The sequence below is a fragment of the Dictyostelium purpureum genome (assembly GCF_000190715.1).
Source record: "Dictyostelium purpureum unplaced genomic scaffold DICPUscaffold_51, whole genome shotgun sequence".
NCBI lineage: Eukaryota > Evosea > Eumycetozoa > Dictyosteliales > Dictyosteliaceae > Dictyostelium > Dictyostelium purpureum.
Window position 1 is genome coordinate 34693 of NW_003519388.1, and position 21820 is coordinate 56512.

Consider the following 21820-nt stretch of genomic DNA (forward strand, 5'->3'; position numbering starts at 1 on the left):
TAATATTAAATAATAGTAATAATAAATATTATTTCATTAATTTAATATATACCTGGATCGATTAAACATTCATTGACACAATGTGGTAAGTGTAATGTGATGGTTACTGAATCGTCGAGCTTGGTGTATGAAGTAGTAAAAAATGTTGGTTTTGAGTCTGATACTACTTTATTGACGAATCTACCTACAAAGTCGATATTATTCTTTGAAAGTTTAATATAACTGAGATCATATTGACTATTGAGGCTTTCGGTGTCTAATTGAGTTTCTTTGTTGTTGCAACGGTCATTGGTTAATTCGGTTGTGTTTGATTCCATTTCGAGTTGAAGTGTGTTTAAGAATGATAAATATTTATAGTTTTTAATTGAAACTGTGAATTTAATTGAGTTGTTGGTGAGTAAAAAGTCGATTCCTGCAAATGAAACTGTTTTGTCGTTTTCAATTTGTTCGATAGTTGATATAACATTGAATTCGTCTTGGTTTGGTGATTGTTTGAATGTATAGATGTTTGATTGTGTTTTGTTTACAGTCCAATCTGATACCAATGGGTAACTCTTGACAATATTATTATTAATATCTATCTCATTTAATGATTTGAGGTAGATTTTAAAGTTGATTTTCTCATTTTGAATATCTACAATACCTGTGCTGTTATCAACATTTGATGTTGTATTATCTTTATTTCCACTTTCGATTATTGATCCACAATCAAATGATGTATATCCTAAATAACATTCACAGTTACCTAAAAAAATGATAAAAATATTAATATTATTATTTACAAACATATAAATTACAACTATAAATATTACTGTTATTGTTATTATCATTATTTACTTACCATTTGATGTATTACATTTACCATGTGATGAACAGTTCTTTGGACATTCGAATATGTTTTGTGGTACTTTTGAATAAATGTATATATCTTTACCAATATAAACAATATTGTTTTGAGTGATATTGACACTGTGAATACCTTTACCTGGTGGTGCAGTGCAACTAATTAAATTATTTGAAGAGTGTGTAACTGGACATGTTTTTGATCCGATTGTAACTGATAATTGGTTGTGTTGTTCACCAAAGCTACCATAGAAGCTTGCTTCACCACCATTTTCATTCGATGGATTAACCGATGTAATATAGTGTTGACTGAATTCGCATTTCTCACCACCAAGTCCAATGTCACACTCACAATGACCAGTGCTTAAATCGCAAACATCTCCTGACAGTGAGCCTACACAATCATTTGGACATTGTTTATTATTGAGTCTATTGTTTTCGAAAACTGCAAATACTTTTTTAGTTTGATTATCATTTTTTATTACAACTAGTTGTTTTTCTGATGATAATGTAACTGATGTGATGCAAGTAAAGTTAGTGAACCCAGTGTTAGTAACTTGACAATCTGTACCTCCTATAGTTATAGTTTGTACTGATTGACCTATATAACTTGAGAAGAATGTGCCAACTGCAGAGACTTTATTATTTTCAGTTGTTATAATTGATGTAAAAGTTGGTGGTTTACTGACTAAAGCAAAATTATAATTTAAATTATTTCCTATATTGAATAGTGTGAAATAATTTCCTCTCTGAAGATTTAAAAATTGATTACAATAATATTCATAACCAAATCTAATAACTGCATCTGGAACAAATCTACACTGGTTGCCGGGTGAAACTGAACCAATATAATAATATTCAATTAGACCAATATCAATACCACTAATTATAAAAGTTGTTTGATTATGATACTTAACCTGTGGTTTATAAGTGGTGCATGGAATAGTTTTATCATAATTTGTAAATGTATTAGAGCTCCCTGCAAATCTATCATACATTTGAGATTGAAATGCAATACCGTTTGGACCCGAAATTCCACTAGTATAATAAGCTGTAGAACCTAAATAACAAGAAAAGCATGATGGAATAGAACTATATGATTATTTTAAAAACATTAATATTATTAATTTAATTTATACAATAAAAAATATATTAAATACAAACCCTGTTAATTGATTATTCGCAACAGATAAAATAGTGCCGCACCATGACTCAGGTATAGTACCTGTTAATTTGTTATTGTCATAAATAAATGCTGAACCTTGACCATTATATTCTGGTAAATTTCCCGATAAGTAGCCATTTGTATATCTTGCAGTTTTTAAATAACCAACATCAGTAACTGGGGGCAATTCGACGGAAATTTGTAATGTATTAGCTTCGGTAAATGAAATTGCAAGATTTGTTGTTGGGCTAACTTTAAATGGAATTTTATTTTGATAAAGGAAATTTTCACCAACATTTTCCATTTCGATAGATTGATAATTGACAATATTTGACATATCGTAGAATTGAGTTGGTGTTTGAAGTATACCCATAGAGTGACGCATGGCTTTAATATAAGAGTTTAAATGAAGATAAAAAGGAACTGTTGATTTAAATGAAAATTGAACATTTGTAGCATTTAAGTATTGGAAATTTGTAAGTATATCTGTTGGATTGAGAGCATTACCAAAATTTATTTCGGCTCTATCGAATTGATAACCGGAAAAGTCTGGTAAATTACTCGCACTTATTGTAAAATACTTTAAATTTGTTTTAAAAGCTCCGCTATCAACTTCAATAGTTGGAAATGCCAAACTACTCATAAAAAAAAAGTTTTTTATACCATTTAAATAAGACATCTTTATATAGGTTATGGGTCCATTAGTGTCAATATAGCTATTATATTTTAAAAAAAATATTAGTATTTTTGTTTTTTATTATTTAAAAAAATAAAAAATACTAACATATAATCATAGTCTGGTAATTTTTGTGTAAATTGATTAATATTCTTATAAGAAATGGTCATTCTTGAAACTGTTGGGTATTTATAGTAAATAAACTCCTCAGATGGCTCAATTCCATTTACAAAAATTTCTGATAAATATGGAAAACATTCAAGATCATTAATTAATACTTTTTCTCCTGTTTTTGGAGTATCATCATTACCTGCCCTACCTAAAAATAAATTAATTGATCCATTATTGTGGCAACTGTTAGGATATGTACAAAATGAGCTTTCTGGGTAAACACCATTTGTATCTACTAAAATAAAATAAAAAAAATAATTAATAAACTTTAAAATAATATATTTCTAATAATAATAGTTACTTGGATAAAATTGTTTTAAACCAAACTTTTCGACAAAGTTCTTATAACAATCATATTCAGCTTGGGGTATTGCTGATAATGAAAAATTAAAAAAATAAAATAAAAAAATAAAATAATAAATCATTTTGGTGTTGGGGCAAAATAAAAAAATGAAATTTTTTTTTTGGAAATATGGGAAATTTTTAAAAATAAAAAAAAATATATTTCCAAAAAAAATTTAAATTTTTTCGTTTTTTTGGGAAGCTCGGAAATTTTTTACCAACTTTATTTTTTTTATTTATTATTTGAAAAGCTGGTTAAAATTTATATTTGCTTGTGATTGAAAATCTTTTATTTATAGTATATTTAAATTCATTTTTGATAACCATCCAATTGATTTTTGAATTTATTAAGATCTTTAATTAATACTTTTTCGTCTGATGTTGGAATTTCAACTTTCCCTACTCTGCAAATTTTTTTTTGCAAAATGAAATATGTTAAATTTAACATTATCAAAAAATTATTGCTTAGTTGCGCCAAAACATAAAGGCACCAAGCCACTTAAAAAAAATGAAAAAAAAAATATTTGAGAAAAAAATGAAAATTTTTTTTTGAAAACCAAAAGCCTAATTTATAGTTTTTTTACACTAATTATATTTTTTTAAAATATGAAAAGTTCCTGGTATAAATTTATATCTTTGAGTATTGCTTCTTTTAATAATGGTAAATAAATTTTTGATATTGTTTTTCACCACTTGTTTCCATAACACAAAAAAGAAAAAAATAATAAAATAGATAATTGAATCTTTTATTTAATTTAACCAATTTAAATTTTTATATTTTAATAAAAATTCTTTACTAATTTTTTTGATATTATAATAATGTTTGACAATAAAAAAATATTTATTGTGCATCACCTTGTCTATGGATTTTTGACTTATCACTACATTATTAAGGTAGCTAAATAACAATTTGGATTCTTCTAAATTACCTTTTTCAAAATGAATAATGAATACTTTGTGAGCAGTCTCTTGAGTTAGGAGATTTTTCGATAAAATGAATTCTAAAACTTGATAGTCAATTCTTTCTAGAATTAATATATCGATTTTGATATGAGGATATTTTTGTAGGACGTATTGAATAATTTCTAGATTTGATTTTGCAAGAGCACTTTTAAATATACCACTTGAAAGATCTGGGAATTCTATGAATGATTTTAATAAGTGATGGTTTGAAATAGATGTAATGGTGTCGTATGTTTCAAACCCATTTTTATCAGTGCATAATAATGTTACATCTTTGCATCCATAGAGTAAAGTTGAAATAACATCATAGGCTCCAATACTAACCAAATAATTCATTTCATTAAATTGAGGATCGAGAATTGAAGAGTATCTTGATTGAAAGGTAAATTCTGACGATAGCATTAGATAAAGGGTTTTAAAAGTATTATTGGCAATGAACTCTAAATTGAAATTTTCTTCAGCAAAAGTAGAGTCTACAACTGTTTCCAGATCATCCTTGAACTTCCTTTTCATTTGAGGATAAATTTGAAAACTAGATATAAATCTTTTGGTAAAATATAATAAAAGCTTTGGTGATTTTATATTAAAATAATGAAAAATATGAAATGATGTAATTGATAAAACAATTGAGGATTGACACAATACATCTTTGATATATTTAACCTCTTCGATTGAGCAATTTGAAAATAAAAGGTATTTGTATAATATATTGAAGACTGGATTAAAATCGTTGTGGTATTTTTTATCAAGGTTATCTAAAAGTAAAAAAATAATTGTAACTATTTTTTTAAAATCGTAAAATGATGATTCCATAGAATTGAGGTTCATATAGTTTTTTTTAATTTTTAAATCGATAAGCTCTGAGGAGTTTTCTTGGATAAAATCATCGACCTTATTTGATTTTACAAGACTATCTAATAAATATTTAACAGCACCAACATGTAGTTTTAATATACAGTGAAGTAAGCTATCAAACGATTCTTTTTCAAAAATACTATAGTCATATTCTTTAATCTGTACACTTGAGACTTCATTGCAAACTTCTTTTTCGGTATCTTCATCATTAAATATTTTAATTAAAAGCGAATTGATTACTGAAAAAAATAGATTTTTGTCATTTATACCCATACACTTTGAATCTAAAAGATAATTAAACATTTCAATTGCCGATTCTTTTGATGATGATATCTTGATTGGTTCCCATGTAACCTTTTGTAAAAAAATTATACTATTTTGAAAATTAATTGAGAATCTATCTATATATTTTAATGTTTTTAAATCTGCGTTGGCTATTACTTTTTGATACAGTTTGATAGTTATATAGCTGGATGCTGGAAATTGGGATTCAAATTTTGAGACAAAATAAAGCAATAGCTCTCCTGAATCTAGATTAAATGTGGGAACACCTTTAATTCTATTTTTATTTTGATATAGAAAGTCAATATATTCATTTGTGCAAATTAAATCTTGAATCAAGTCATTAAAGCCAACTTTTCTTAGTGCGAATTCAGTGCAAAAATCTATATACCAAACTTGCTTCTCTAATGGTTTAATTTCTTTGGGATCTGGTGTTATTAAAAAATTTACTGGGAACCCTTGAATGTTTTTACAGGATTCTAGCAAATCTATTGAAATGAGTGGAGAGTGAATTAGAAATTGACATTCTTGGAAAAAACTAAAAGCCTTAAAAAAATCTTGAGAGAAATATAGCTTGAAAAAGTCAATTATTATCTTTTTATTTTGAGGGTTTATCATAAAATCTTGAGTCTCTTGAGATACAGTATCTTCTGTTATATCATATGATCGGAATACCAATGAACGATTAAAAATAAAGAACTCTAAACCTTTCAAGTTGAATGTATTCTTTGTATAAAGTGCATATGCACTTAAATAGGGATATCCTGGGTCATTATTAAGTTCTGATATGTCATTATATTGGATAAAGTATTCATAAAAAAGATTGTGATTTTTTAGTTTGAAAGCGATGATTTTTCTAATTTCTTTAATTTTTTCTTGTTCATTCTCCATTCGGTCAACAATGTTCATTATTTTTTGGGTAAGTTGATTATCCTGTGTGTTTTGATATACTGTGTGGTACTCTTGGGTAATAAAAAATAAAAGTTCGTCGTATGATAGGTTCTTTAATGTTTTAATTTTACTTGAAAGGGTTATTGGCATAACTCTCTTTAACCCCACCAATATCTTTTTTTCGGATAATGATAACTTTGAATACTGGGGACCAGGAACTTGAGAAGTAAACTCTATATTTTGATTGATAAATCTTGGACTTGATGGATATATTGATGGATGATTTGCAATAATATATGAAAGCAAGTCACCGTTTCTATTAATCGATGCCCTATATAATGATGCATCCAATACGTTATTAGCCTTGGTCGGGTTATTTATATATTGACCACAAACTCTGATTAAATATTCAACGATTTCCTTACTTGAATATTCCAAAGCATTTATAAATAATTCTGGTGTTACTTTCATTTTGCATTCCTCAATAAAATACTTGACTGCTAAAAAATTGTTTTTCATTATTGATAAAAATACCAAATCATGTTGAATTAGAAATTGTTTTTGTGTTTCATAAAATAATTTGATTACGTCTAGGTCATCAGTAAATCTTTGAATAAACTGTACAGTAGATCCATAAGTGTTATGCAAATACTGATTTCTCTTTAACTTATCTTTCAATAAATTAATTTCGCCCTTTTCTAAAAACCATGAAACATTTTTTATATTTTTGAATTTTATTCTATTTCCTAACTTAATATTTTCTAAATTACTAAAATCTATTATTAAATTATTGATTGATTCTAAAATATAAAAAAACAAATATTTATTTTTAAAAACTTTCCAAAACAATAATTCATGATATTCCATTATTTATTGTTAACTCTTAAAGCATTCTAAAAAATAAAAAAAAATAAAAAAAAATTAAAAAAAATAAATTAATCAAAAAAAAAATAAAGAAAAAATAAAGAAAAAAAAAAAAGAAATAAATAAAAAAGAAACATTTTAATAAACTATACAAGATAAAAAATAAGATATTTAAAACATTTATCTTTTTTTTTTTTTGTTATTTATTGTTGTTGTTTATTTGTTAATCATTTATTTTAAATTAGTTTTGTTTATAACATTTTACACCTGAAGCATCAACAATAAAAGGAATAGTTTGATTTTTTAAAGAGGATGATAAAATAACTTTTAATTTTCTTAAGATTGTAGGTTGATTATTATTAAAGGGATCTGGAACCGTTGATTTTGATCTTTGGAGTAAAAACCTAGTATTTATAAAATTAGACCAAGATAAACCCAGTGCCGGTATTGTTGTGGTACTGCCTATTCCAACTTGTTGATGATTGCTCGATGTATTTTCCAATGCTAATAATGGTTGCTGACTTTGTAAAAAAGGAACATGCTGTTGTTTTGAACTTTGAAATGAAGGAACCTTTGAATCTTCTTTTCTTCTTTTAAAAGGTCTGTTTGATACAACCAAACTTTTAGAAATTTCCCCATTATTATTGATGCCATTATTATTATTATTATCGTTGTTATTATCACTAGTATTACAATTATTATTATTTACATTATTATTTACAAAAGTATTATTTATATTATTATCAATAAAAAAATCTGTTACTTGATTTACTACCACTATAGTTATACCAAACTGTTCATTGATTAACTTTAATCGGTTTGATAAGCTCCATAATAGTTTGGTTCTTTCCATAATTTCAGCCTTTTCATTACCAAACTCGTGTCTAAGCAAAGCAGCTACAGAATCTACAATGAGCAATCTAATGATTTTCTTTTCTAAATAACCAGATATTCTATTATTTAACAAATCCATTAATGAATCTATATTTGGAGTGGCTTCTATGAAAATATTGTCGATATTATAACTAAAATTATCTTGTTGTTGCTGTAGTATTTGTTGTTTTTTAATATTAAACATTTGAGTTAATCTCTTTGAGGGAAATGGTGATTCAGTGTTTACATACAAGCAACCACCGCCAAGACCACCATTTTCGAAAGGAAGCTGCACTTGAAGAGCCAATTGAATACAAAGCTGAGACTTTCCACTACCAGATTCTCCAGCGATCTCTGTTATACCGATTGGTGAAATACCACCACCTAAATGTTCATCCAACAATGGACAACCTGTTGATAACTTTATCGATGATACTGGTAATTTCTCTAACTCTAACGAAGTTATAAAACTAATTGGTTTAAATATATTACTATTATATTCGCTGTAGTTATTATTTTTATTATTGCTATTTATATCTTTGAAATTGTAATCTTCGTCACTATCAGAATCACTATTATCTTCATTTTCTTCCTCCATATAACTATTATTATTATAAATATTATTATTTAACAAGTCTTGATTTTTTTCTGATTGCTGACTATTATTATTAAAAAAATGATTTGGTTTGTGTGTATGATACATTAAATTTTGAGATAATATAAATAATAACTCGTCCAATAGGATTTGATCTAAATTTGTTATTCTTTGTAATTCCATTTTGCTCATTAATAAAATTTCTTCAGTCTTTTCAATTTTTTTTGACTTTTGAATCTCTTGTAATGCACCTATTATATAACTTGGATAATCATAACGGTTATTTATATAGTATTTGATATTGAATGTTGGTTCATTTAATATATTATTATTTTCTATAAATAATGCATCTTTATTAATATTATTATTATTATCTATATTATTATCATTTATCATATTTGTGTAATATGCATCTTCATCTTTATCCATCATTTTTATTTTTTTATTTACATAAAAAATATTAAAACTGAAATATAGAATTTAAAAGATAAATATTAAATTAATTGAAATATAATATAAATATAACTAAAAAAAATTAAAAAAAAAAAATTAAATTTTTTTGAAAATTAAAAAAAATTAAAAAAAAATTAAAAAATAAAAAGATTTTTTTATGGAAATAACACTTTAATTAGAAAAAAAAATTGATTAAATTAAATTTTTTATTTTTTTTTAATATGGACTGGATTTTTTACGAGGTTTTTCTTCTACCTTCTTTTGTGATTATAAATAGAAAAAGAATTAATTAATAATTTGTTTTTTAGATTTTGAGATAAAAAAAAAATAATAAATAGATTTTTACATAAATGGAAATAGAGAAGAAAATTATTTTATTTGATGGATTAAAGATTGAGATGACTATTTTTACAATAATGATACTATACCATTTTATTACTATTACTATTTGTTAAATTATTATTATTTGATGAAACCCAAAATGCAATTTTGCTGTCTTCTGCTGAAGTAATTAATTCAGATTTCTAAATTAAGATTAAAAAAAAATTAGTATGAAATTTAAATAAATAAAAACAAAATAAATTTTATACGTTACAAATTTATCCCAATAAACATTTCTTAAAACATCAGTGTGGACTGATGGTAGTTTTGAAATTTCGATAACATCGTCGTTAGTTACTAAAAATACGTAACCGGTGCCTTCAAAGTCACCAGCAAATAAAATTAATTGATTGGATGATTTATCATAGAGACAAGTTACCAAATAGTTGATTTGATAGCCATATCTTTCTGAAAGAACAGTTCTAATTTCGTTAAAATGTTTAATTTTGTTACCACTGACTAAATCCCAGAGGGTTAATTTTTCGGTGTGTGATAATGAATAAAGATATTGGTATTGGTCACCAAAGAATCCAATTTCTCCAATAGAATCCTCAGCATTGATAACCTGTATAATTGCATCGTCGTCATCTTGTTGCTCTAAATCGTACATGCAAATTAACCCATCTACACTACATGAGATTAATTTATTTTTATCAACTGGATGAAATCTAACTCTTGTAACATCTTGTGTATGTGACTCTTCAAACTTTCTAATTAATTTTTTGGTTGAAATATTATATAAAACTACAGTTGATCCAACACCCATTGCTAAAATCTCACCATTTAAATCAAAACTATAAATTTCATCTTGTTCTAAAATAACCAAAATAATAATTTGTTAATACTTTTATAATATATGTATTTTTTATTAAAAATGAATAACATACGATTAATAGAGGTTGATTGACCAGTTTTGCAATCCCAAATTCTAACAGTTTTATCTTCTGAACATGATAATAATGTATTTGTATTTTCGATAAATCTAATCTCGTTAATTCTATCTTTATGACCATTTAAAATATTTACAATTGAGTTATTTGATCTATCATAGACTTTAATAAGGAAATTTGAACCTGCTGCAGCTAATAAACTTGGTGTAACTGATATATCCATAACATAACATTGATCCTCTGTATCAACTGTATGAATAATTGAGTTTTTAATATTAAAACATAATTGTCTTTTTAAATCTTCCATTTCTTTCTTTCTTTTTTTTTATTTATATAATTTGGATCAGTGTTAATAAAAAACAATTATAATTTATTTTTTTTTCGTTTTTTAAATAAAAAAATAAAAAAAAAATAAATAAATTATTTTTAATTTTTTTTTTAATTTTTTTTTTTTAAAATTTTTTTTAGATTTCAAAAAATTATAATAAAATATTCATTTTTTCCAAAAGTTAATGAAACCAATATAGTAAAATATCAAATTATTATTATTATTATGTATTAATAATTATTTTTATTTTATTATTATAATTTCAACACAAAAAAATAAAGTTTTTTTTAAAAAAAAAAAATGGATTTTTTTTTAATATTTTGTTTTTTTTTATTAATTTGTTCAATTTTACAATTTAATATTTATTTAAAGAATAAAAAAGAAAAAACAAGTTCAATTGAGACCCCAGAAAAAACATCAGAAGTTTTAAATAATAGTAATAATAGCAGCAATGAAGACAATACCCAAGGAGATAGTGTAATTGAAATTTCACATAATAGTGACAATGGTGGCACAAATAAAAGATTACAATTAATTACAGATAAAAACAATCCAGCATTTAAAAAATTTCAAAATAAATATTTGGTAATTTATTTATTAGCCATGGCTTCAGATTGGCTACAGGGTCCATATGTTTATGCTCTTTATGAGTCTTATGGTTTTGGAAAAAGTGATATTGCAATATTATTTATATTTGGATTTTTATCAAGTTTAGTATTTGGAATGTTTGTAGGTCCAGTAATTGATAAATAGTAAGTAAAACTATTCATTATTCATATGAAATATATTTATAAATAGAAACTAACTATAATATTATTTAGTGGTAGAAGATTTATGGGTATCATTTTTGGTATTTTATACAGTCTTAGTTGTTTAACTAAAATTTATAATAATTTCGAAATTCTTTTATTTGGTAGATTATTAGGTGGTATTTCAACATCATTATTATTTTCAGTATTTGAAAGTTGGATGATTGCAGAACACAATGCCAATGGATTCTCTGAGGAATTATTATCTTCAACATTTTATAAAAGCACATTGATGAATGGTGTTATTGCAATTTTAAGTGGTTTATGGGCATCTGAATGCGCTTCAAGATGGGGATATGTATCACCATTCCTATTTGCTTTAGGTTTATTAATTATATGTTCAATTTTAATCGCAACTCAATGGAATGAAAATTATGGTGATTCAAAATCTTCATTAGTAGCAACATTTAAAACCGCTTTTCATTCAATTACAAACGATCCAGTAATTTGTTCATTAGGTTTAACTCAATCATTATTTGAAGCTTCAATGTATTCATTTGTATTTTTATGGACCCCAACCTTAACTGAATCACCTCAACTCAAAGATTTTAAACTTCCATTTGGCTTAATTTTTGCAACATTTATGGTATGTGTAATGATTGGTTCATCATTCTTTACATTGCTATCAAAAACAAGTCCAGAAACATTAATTCAATATATTTTAATAATATCATCAACATGTTTTATAATTCCATGTTTATTTAAAGTAAGCTGTCATCTCTTTTATTTAATATTTTTATTATAATTTGCTAATCTTATTATTTTATTTTATTTAGAATTCAATTTTAGTTTATTTATCATTTTTAGTATTTGAAATTTGTTGTGGTTTATATTTCCCTTGTTTAGGTACATTAAGAAGTAAATATATTCCTGAAACTATTAGAGCAACTACAATGAATTTATTTAGAGTTCCTTTAAATTTACTTGTTGTAGTTTCACTTACAAACACCGAAAAAATTTCAACAGCAGGCCATTTCTTAGTTTTATCCATTTGGTTAATTATTGCATTGGTCCACTATAGAGTATATTTTATTGGCTCAAACCATCTTATTAAAACAAGTAGTAACAATAAATAAAATTAAAAAAATAATAAGAATTATTATTTGTTGTTTAGTTTTTATAAAACTTTAGTTTTAAAAAAAAAATTTAAATATTTATTTTTTAGTTTGTTGCTTTTCATTTCTACTATTCTTTTTACTTTTGGTTTGTCTTGTTTATTTGTTCATTTACTTTATGGCTAAAATAACTTTTTAGAATTAAAATATATTAAATGCTGCTTTCTTAATAATCTGTCTTTTCTATTGTTCTGGCATTCTTTCTTAAATTATCTGCTAACCATTTAATACCTTCGCTGATACCCTCGCTATTTAGTTTAATAAAAAAAAACATTAATATAAATTGAAATAAAAGGGGATAGATCTATTTCTGTAAAATTAAACGATAAATACCCTTTACTAGCTATTAATGATTGTAATTGTACATTTCTTGAAATTGTAGTGCCATCCTCTGAAGATGACAAAGATTGGTTATTTATTACACTTTTAAATACTGATGTTAAAAATTCTATAGACTCTGAATCTGGTAAGTCTTGCTTATTGAAAAATAATAATAATGGAACACCTTTTAATTTTGGATCGCAAACTATAGACTCCAATTCATCTTTTGATTCTGTAAATCTTTCTTTGTCATTTGAATCTACAACATATATAACTGCATGAACATCTGTAAAATATTTATTCCAAATACTTCTTAATTGTGATTGACCTCCTAAATCCCAATAGGTTAATTTGATTTCTTCATATTGTGTTTTTGCAACTATTTTTTAAAATAAAATATTAGATTTCTTTTTTTATTATTTATTATTTTTCGAAAGGGGTAATAAAATATTTACTATTTAAACCAACTGTCGGTATTATTTTATGGGGTGGTAACCCTGGTACCTTAGTATATTTAGTTTTAATTTGTTCTAATAGCGTCTATAAAATAAAAAATCATTAGTATTGGTATAATTATATATGTATTTTTTATATTTATACCAACAGTTTTACCAGCACCATCTAAACCTAAAATTAAAATAAAGTATTCATTCTTACTAAAAAGGTATTTCCATAAACCTGACAACAACGAATACATATATGATTTTTAATTAATTTCTACTATGTATACAGTGCTCTAGTTTTTTAATCTATACACTATAATACATAATATCAATTACTACTATTATTTTTCTATATATAAAAAAATATTTATATTATTATTATAATTGTTTATATTATTGTTTGATAAGAAACTCGACTGTTAATCGATTACTATCGGCCTTTCTTTATTTATACTTAAAAAAAAAAAAAGAAAGAAGATATTTATTTATATTTTAAAGTTTGTATTAAGAAAAAAAAAAAAAAAAAAAAAGAACAACAGTTTTTTTTAAAATTTAAAAAAAAAAATTTAAAAAAATAATTAATAATTTTTTTAAATAAAATTTTTTTTTATATAAATAATATACATATGCGTAATAAATATATTATTTTTTTTATTTTATATTTTTTATTTTTTGGTTGATCTTGAAACTAATATCAAAAATATTATTTTTTTATTTTTTTTTTTGTTTTATTTTTTTTTATTTTTTTTTTTATTTTAAAAAAGGATTGTTATTTTTGTATATGTGTGTTTAATTTAGTCTAATAACAATGGAAAATGTATAAATTTAAATAATGTTTATTATGTATTTGTAAGGTTTTTATTATTTCCTTTCTCTTTTAAAAAATAAAAAACCCACACACCCCACATATTCCAGTTATTTTTTTATATATTTTTATAAATTAAAATAAATTATTTTTAATTTTTTTATTTAATAAATTAATTTTTATATTTTAATAAATAAAAATTTTAAAATTATTTCTGTAAGAAGTGGGTTACTCATAAAATTCATACATAGAAATAAAAGATAAAAAAAAAAGAATTAGTAACCTGTAAGTAATAATAATTAGTATAATTAGTATAATTTTTATATTTATTTATTTTATTTTTTTTAAAAAATTTAAATACTTTTAAAATTTAAATATTAATTTTATATTATCTATTTAATATTAATTTTAATTTTTTTAGAAATATCAAAAATATTAATATAGGGAGTAATTATAATATGGATGAAGAAGCAATTCTAAAAAAGAAAAATAATAATAATACAGATAATATTAAAAATATATATTTAGATGGAAATGTAAATAATGATAATCAGCACCATAATAGTAATAACAATATTATTATAAATAATGATTTTATCGAAATACCTGATGTAGAATTAGAAAAACTAATAATAGAAGATGATATGGAAATATTAAATAATAATCATATTGATAATCATAATGATAATCATAATGATAATCATAATGATAATCATAATGATCATCATAACAATAACAATGATCATCATATACAACAGAATAAAATAGATGGTGATGATAATCAAAGTCACAATCATGGAAAAAAGAAAAAGAAAAAGCATGGGCATGGACATGGACATGGACACAGTCATGGTGGTGACAACAGTAGTGATGGTAGTCATAATGATGAGTCTGACGAAGAATCCCCATTAAAAAACAAATTAAAAAATATGGAAAGCAAAAAAAAAGCAAGATACTCACTGGTTTTAGCATTGTCTCTTACAACTGTTTTTATGGTTGGTGAAATTGTAGGTGGTTGGTTAGCAAACTCTTTAGCCATTATGACGGATGCAGCCCATTTGCTTACCGATATCGGGGCAATGTTTCTTAGTTTATTTGCGATGTGGATCAGCCAACATCCTCCAACAAGCTCCATGAGCTTTGGTTTCCATAGAGCTGAAATTTTGGGTGCTGTTATAAGTGTCTTAATGATTTGGGCATTAACTGGTGTATTAGTTTACGAAGCCATTCTAAGAATTATCAATCCACCCGAAGTTATTGACGGAAAAATTATGTTTATTATTGCAAGTTGCGGCTTATTAATCAACATTATCGATGCCATAATTTTACATTGGGGTTCAGGTGGTCACGGTCACTCTCATGGTGGTGGTCACGGCCATTCTCACGGAGGTGGTGGTCACAGCCATGCTAAAAAAAAGAAAAAAGAAAAACTCAATGATGATCTCGAAATTGAAAGTATTCAAAAAAAAGATAAAAAAGTTAAAAACATCAATGTCCACTCTGCCTATATTCATGTTTTGGGTGACTGTTTCCAAAGTATCGGTGTTATGGTTGCCTCTGTTATTATTTGGATTAAGCCAACTTGGAAAATAGCCGATCCAATTACCACTCTAATCTTTTCAGTAATCGTTTTAGGAACCACCATCAGACTACTTCGTGAAAGCTTAGGTGTTTTAATGGAAGGTGTACCACCAGAAATTGACGTATCAGAGGTCAAAGGAGATCTTGCAGATATTGTAGGTGTTACCGAAGTTCACGATTTACATATTTGGTCCATTACATTAGGTAGACCCGCCCTATCTGTACATTTAACCATCTCGTCAGAAATAGATCCAGAAGAAGTTTTGGCAACCGCAAATAAAATTTTATTAGATGACTATGATATAGCACACACCACCATTCAAATAGAAAAACCAGTTGAAAAATCAAAATGTGTAGATCACTCCTGCCCACCATTTGATATAAAGGAAAAAAAGAAAATTATTAAAAACCAGGCTATTCTAAATAGCTAATAAATTATAATATATTAGACAACAATAAAATGTAAATAATTTATACATCCATAAACGTAGACTATATTTAAAAAACAAACATACAATTATTATTAATTTATATCATTAAATAATTTAATGTTTGATTTTATTTTATTTTTTATTAACTTTTGATTCAATGTGAAGATTGCATTTACCATTAATTAAACTGGAGATGGAGCAACGTTCTTTTGCAATTTTGATGGCATTTTTAAATTTTGACTCCTCAATATCTGGAACTACAACCGCATTGACATTTAAATATATATCATCAATAAAATAACCGTTCTCTTTTCTTGTCATTTCTGCTCTTGTATCAGTTTCAATGGATTTAATTTGATAATTCATTTTTCCAAGTGCTACTGATAATGTAATATTGAAACATGAAGCCAATGCTGCTGAAATAAATTCTGTATTGTTTGAGGTGCTTTGTTAATATAATACTTTTCAGGAACAACCTATGCCTTGCCCAATAATACTTTACCTTCTGGGTTTGAATATTCTTCTCTGTCATTGTAGTCTTTGGTTTTAGTTTCAATGTTTTTAGCAGTTGCTGGTACTTCAAATTTTATATTTTGAAGTGATTTTGATGAAGTTGATGAGATTGTACCCTCACCTTTTAAAAATGTACCTGCCCATCTGCATTTTACTGATCCTGAAAATTTATTCATTTTTTATTACTTTTTGTTTTTATTTTTTGTAAAATTAATTTCAAAAAAAAAAAATTCAAAAAAAAAAATAAAAAATTTATAATTTGTGGAGTGAACAATAAAAAAAATTTAATAAGGTTTAATTATTTAAAATAATTGGGATTTCCATTCCAATAAACTAATCATATTTAAATAAAAAAATATTTATAACCATAAATATAAATAAAAGAAAAAAAAAATTTTGAAAAATTGAATATTTTGAAAAATTGAATATTTTGAAAAATTGAATATTTTGAAAAATTGAATATTTTGAACCAAAATAAATTATGTAAAGTGTTAATATATATAAATAAATTAGATTAAAATATTAAAACAAATAATTTTTGTATGTTTGTTAATATTAATTTTGATGATGGAAAAAAAAAAAATTTTAAAAAAATTTTTTACGGAGTGTTGTGCCAATGTGTATTAACGGCGTGTTGCGGCGTGACCATAAAAATAATTTTTTTTTATTTTATTTATTTCTTTCAATTTAAGTAAATGGTTTCTATATAATATTATGTTGATATTTTACAATTTTTTTTAGATATTATCCCAAATTCAAAAACAATTAAAAAATCTATCAATTAAACTAAAAATAAACAATGAAAAATCATATTCTTCAATTTATATTAAATTACACTATTCCTACAACTTTTTTTAATAATATTTTTATTTTTCATAAAAAAAAGATTATAAAATAAATAATCTTTATTTTCTTTATTCTTTTATTTGTTTCTTTTATTTTATTTATTATTTACACATATATATAATAAAAAATAAAAAAAAAACGCCCCCATAAATCCTGGTGGGAATTATTTTTTTTTTTTTACATACTATAATATTTTATTTAATTATATTTAATTTCTTTTTTTTTTTATTTTTTATTTTTTATTTTTATAAAATTTATATAAATAAAAAATTCTTTTTTTTTTTTTTTTTTTTTTTTTTTTCTTTTAAAGCTTTTTAGAAATTCTATATGTGTAATATATAGATAATAAATTTATAGGTAAGTTAAATAAAAACATTGATTAAATAATTTTTTTAAAAAATATTAATTTAATTTTTGTGTGTAAATATATTATGACACATTAGATAGAAAATAAAATATGGATGTAATATTAAATAAAAATGAAGATAGTAATATGTATATAAAATTAGATGGTACTGAAAATAAAGATTTAGAATTAGAGGATATAGTTATTGGTGATACTAATAACCATAACCACAGTCACAGCGAAGAGAACCATCACCACGAAAAGAAAAAAAAGAAAAATAAAGGGCATGGTCACAGCCATGGAGATGGGCATGGACACGGTCACAGTCATGGTCACAGCGAAAGTCATACTCTTGGTGAAACCCACAGCGACCATAATAGCGATAGTCATAGCGATGATGAGGAAGCCCTTTTAGAACATAAACAAAAACAGTTAAGAGATAGAAAGAAAGCAAGACTTTCATTAATTGTAGCTCTAGTTTTAACCACAGTTTTTATGGTGGGTGAAATTGTGGGTGGTTATATTGCAAACTCTTTAGCCATTATGAGTGATGCGGCTCATTTGCTTACCGATATAGGTGCTATGCTTCTTAGTTTATTTGCAATGTGGTTTAGCCAACGTCTACCAACAAGTTCCATGAGCTTTGGTTTCCATAGAGCTGAAATTATTGGCGCTGTAATTAGTGTTTTATCAATTTGGGCATTAACTGGTGTATTAGTTTACGAAGCTATTCAAAGAATTATCAATCCACCCGAAGTTATTGACGGAAAAATTATGTTTATCCTTGCTTGCTGTGGGTTATTAATCAATATTATCGATGCCATAATTTTACATTGGGGCTCAGGTGGTCACGGTCACTCTCACGGCGGTGGTCACGGTCATTCTCACGGCGGTGGTGGTCACGGTCACGCTCAAAAAAAGAAAAAAGAAAAACTCAACGATGAAACCGAAATTGAAAATATTCAAAAAAAAGGTAATTTCTTATTTTTAAGTAATTGTATTCATTTATTGGTCAACTAACTTTTAAAATAATTTGTTATTCATTAGGTAAAAGTATTACAAACATCAATGTCCACTCTGCATATATTCATGTTTTAGGTGACTGTTTCCAAAGTATCGGTGTTATGATTGCCTCTGTTATTATTTGGATTAAACCAACTTGGAAAATAGCCGATCCAATTACCACTCTAATCTTTTCAGTCATTGTTTTGGTTACCACTGTTAGATTACTTCGTGATAGTGTCAGTGTTTTAATGGAAGGTGTACCACCAGAAATTGACGTATCAGAGGTCAAAGGTGATCTCGCCGACATTGCAGGCGTTACAGAGGTACACGATTTACATATTTGGTCCATTACTGTCGGTAGACCCGCCTTATCTGTACATTTAACCATCTCACCAGGAATAGATTCCGATCAAGTTTTAGCAATAGCCAATAAACTTTTATTAGACCAATATGAAATTGACCATACCACAATTCAAATAGAAAAATCTGCTGAAAAATCAAAGTGCGTAGATCATTCTTGCCCACCATTCGATATAAAGAGATAATAAAAATTTTAACATTTATTTATTCATTTAATTATTTATATATAAAATTTAAAAAATCATTTAAAATAAAAAGTATATTTATAGTTATTAATTAATATAAATTAATTAATACAACAAACCCAACAACACTTTAAAAAATTATATTCCCCAGGAGAACTCCGTATTCAGAAAATTGATTTTTTTTTTCATTTTTTGTTTTTGTTTTTTTTTCTTTTTTTTTTTTATTTTTTTATTTTTTTATTTTTTTGTTTTTTATTTTTTTTGTTTTTTAAAATAAAAAAAATTAATTTTGTTTAAAACGACAAAGCTAAATATATATATATGTATAATCATTCTTAAATATTTAAACAACAACTCGATGTAAAACTATGAAAACAAAAAATAATGGTAGGGTATATCAATTTTATTTTTATTTTATTATTAGAAACTAAATCTTATTGTTGTTGGAAATAAAATTTTCATTACTTTTAAATTATCAATCACATAAATAACAAATAAATTCAAATAAATACAAATAAATACAAAATAAATTATCCTTTGCATTCTACAAAAAAAAAAAAAATAAAAAAATAAATAAATTTATTTTTTTTTAATTTTTTTTAATTTTTTTTTCAAATTCATTTTCATTTTTTTTTTTTTTTTTTTTTTTTATAATTAATAAATAAACAAATTTAAATTTTAAATTTTAATTATTTTTATTTTTTAATAATTTAAATTAAAATTATTTATATCTATATATATCCATAATTTAAAACATCTAATAAACAAGAAAATAGAATAAAACTTTTATTTTATTTTTTTTTTATTTAATAATAATAAACAATTTATAAATAATATTACATACCCATCATTTTATATATACACACACATAATATTTAATTTTATATTAATTTATATAATTAAATAAATGAAAATGGAATCAGTTAGAATTATTTCAGGATCTGCACATCCTCAATTTGCAGACCTTATATCAAAAGCTATAAATATAGATTTAACCAAAACCACATGCAATAAATTTTCAAATGGCGAAACATCAGTTACAGTCGGTGAATCCGTAAGATCTAAAGATGTCTATATTATCCAACCAACTTGTACACCAAATGTAAATGATAACATAATGGAATTATTAGTACTTACAGATTGTGTCAGAAGAGCTTCTTCACGTTCAGTTACTGGTAAATAATCAATAATAGAATCATCGGATATATATGTATATTCCAATTTATCTATATTAACATTTAAATTCTATATTTATATAAACAGCTGTTATTCCATTTTTTGGATATGGTAAACAAAATAAAAAAGAAAAATCAAGAGAACCAATTACAGGTAAACTCATTGCAAATTTAATTGAAACTGCTGGTGTCGATAGAGTTATTTCAATGGATTTAGAGTATGTAAACTATTAAGTCAAATCAAATCATAATATATTAATAATTTTTATAAAAATATTATTATAGAGCAAGTCAAATTCAAGGTTTTTTTAATATTCCAGTAGATAATTTATATGCAGAACCATTAATTGTTAAATATATTGAAAAGCATTATAAAGGTGGTGAAAAAGTAGGTAAAAAAAAAAAACGAAAGTTTTAGACCAAAGGAGATATTTGATTTTTTTTATTTTTTATTTTTTATTTTTTATTTTTTTTTTTAATTTTTCAATTTTTGATGAATTTCATAATATTTACCAATTTTTTCATTTATTTCTAGGTTGTAATTTCACCAGCAGTAGATGGCGTAAAAAGAGCCAAATTAGTATCAGATAAATTAAACTGTGATTTAGCAATTTTAGATAGACAAAGCGAATCAGATGACATGATTTTAGTTGGTGATGTTAAAGGAAAAACTGCCCTTATTATTGGATCAACAGCAGATACATGCGAAACCCTTGCATTAGCAGCATCAGTTTTAAAGAATAGAGGCGGTGCAACCAAAGTCTATGCTTTGGTATCACACGGTGAATTAAGTGGAAATGCTATTGAAACTTTAAACAACTCAGAATTGGAGGAATTAGTTATTACAAACTCCATTCCACTCAGTGAAAAGAGTAAAGCATGCTCCAAAATAAAAGTTATTAATGTTGCCCCAATGTTTAGCGAAGCCATTAGACGTATTATCCATGGTGAATCTGTCACTGCCGCTTCATCAAAATTTGTAATTTTATAAAAAAAATAATAATCACATTAATAATAATAACAACAACAATAAAAAATTTATATACAATTTTGTTTTTTCTCCCCCACCCCATCGCTATTATGCAAATATATATATAATCATATAAAAATTACAATAAACCAAATTTAAAAAAAAAAATTTTTATTTATTTTTTTTTATTTATAATTATAAAGAAAAAAAAAAAAAAAAAAAAAACGTATAATTCATTTTATCAAATTAAATAATTCAACTTTGCAAACTTGATTTTTTTTGAAAAGTTTAAATATAAATCAAATACAAATAAATCAAATCACACTAAAACCCATTTTTTTTT

At 24.6% G+C, this 21820-nt stretch overlaps 6 protein-coding genes across 6 annotated transcripts; 3 read left to right on the plus strand and 3 right to left on the minus strand.

Annotated features, from left to right (window-relative positions):
- Window positions 1-41: 41 nt before the first annotated feature.
- Window positions 42-6659, minus strand: DICPUDRAFT_149585 (uncharacterized protein; the record flags this gene model as incomplete). Its single annotated transcript, XM_003285664.1, has 6 exons — window positions 42-745; window positions 842-1935; window positions 2008-2724; window positions 2793-3090; window positions 3157-3228; window positions 4127-6659. The coding sequence occupies 6 exons, from the start codon at window positions 6657-6659 to the stop codon at window positions 42-44; spliced, it is 5418 nt and encodes a 1805-aa protein (XP_003285712.1).
- Window positions 6660-9395: 2736 nt separating this feature from the next.
- Window positions 9396-10551, minus strand: DICPUDRAFT_76622 (uncharacterized protein; the record flags this gene model as incomplete). Its single annotated transcript, XM_003285665.1, has 3 exons — window positions 9396-9497; window positions 9569-10167; window positions 10242-10551. The coding sequence occupies 3 exons, from the start codon at window positions 10549-10551 to the stop codon at window positions 9396-9398; spliced, it is 1011 nt and encodes a 336-aa protein (XP_003285713.1).
- Window positions 10552-11127: 576 nt separating this feature from the next.
- Window positions 11128-12403, plus strand: DICPUDRAFT_7152 (uncharacterized protein; the record flags this gene model as incomplete). The annotated part of the gene is made up of 3 exons (XM_003285642.1): window positions 11128-11324; window positions 11394-12087; window positions 12158-12403. Coding segments are annotated over 3 exons (1137 nt in total), but the record flags the coding sequence as incomplete, so codon positions are not given.
- A 259-nt stretch (window positions 12404-12662) lies between these two features.
- arfrp1 (arfrp1, ARF-like GTPase) lies at window positions 12663-13514 on the minus strand (the record flags this gene model as incomplete). The annotated part of the gene is made up of 4 exons (XM_003285666.1): window positions 12663-12744; window positions 12830-13196; window positions 13273-13357; window positions 13422-13514. 4 exons carry the CDS (start codon window positions 13512-13514, stop codon window positions 12663-12665), a joined length of 627 nt encoding a protein of 208 aa, XP_003285714.1.
- Window positions 13515-14486: 972 nt separating this feature from the next.
- DICPUDRAFT_53745 (uncharacterized protein) lies at window positions 14487-19453 on the plus strand. The gene is made up of 3 exons (XM_003285643.1): window positions 14487-15454; window positions 17985-18167; window positions 18830-19453. Exons 1-3 carry the CDS (start codon window positions 14524-14526, stop codon window positions 19330-19332), a joined length of 1617 nt encoding a protein of 538 aa, XP_003285691.1. The 5' UTR covers window positions 14487-14523; the 3' UTR covers window positions 19333-19453.
- Window positions 19454-20245: 792 nt separating this feature from the next.
- On the plus strand, window positions 20246-21498 carry DICPUDRAFT_53750 (uncharacterized protein; the record flags this gene model as incomplete). The annotated part of the gene is made up of 4 exons (XM_003285644.1): window positions 20246-20507; window positions 20596-20725; window positions 20793-20895; window positions 21043-21498. 4 exons carry the CDS (start codon window positions 20246-20248, stop codon window positions 21496-21498), a joined length of 951 nt encoding a protein of 316 aa, XP_003285692.1.
- Window positions 21499-21820: the final 322 nt, after the last annotated feature.

Excerpts from the sequence above, each read along its gene's own strand:
- DICPUDRAFT_53745 (XM_003285643.1), top strand. The coding sequence starts at position 14,524 with ATGGATGAAGAAGCAATTCTAAAAAAGAAAAATAATAATAATACAGAT. Across the intron at positions 15,455-17,984 it reads TCACGGCCATTCTCACGGAG|TTATTGGTGATACTAATAAC; the intron begins GTGGTGGTCACA and ends TAGAGGATATAG. Across the intron at positions 18,168-18,829 it reads CAGCGACCATAATAGCGATA|GTAAAAGTATTACAAACATC; the intron begins GTCATAGCGATG and ends GTTATTCATTAG.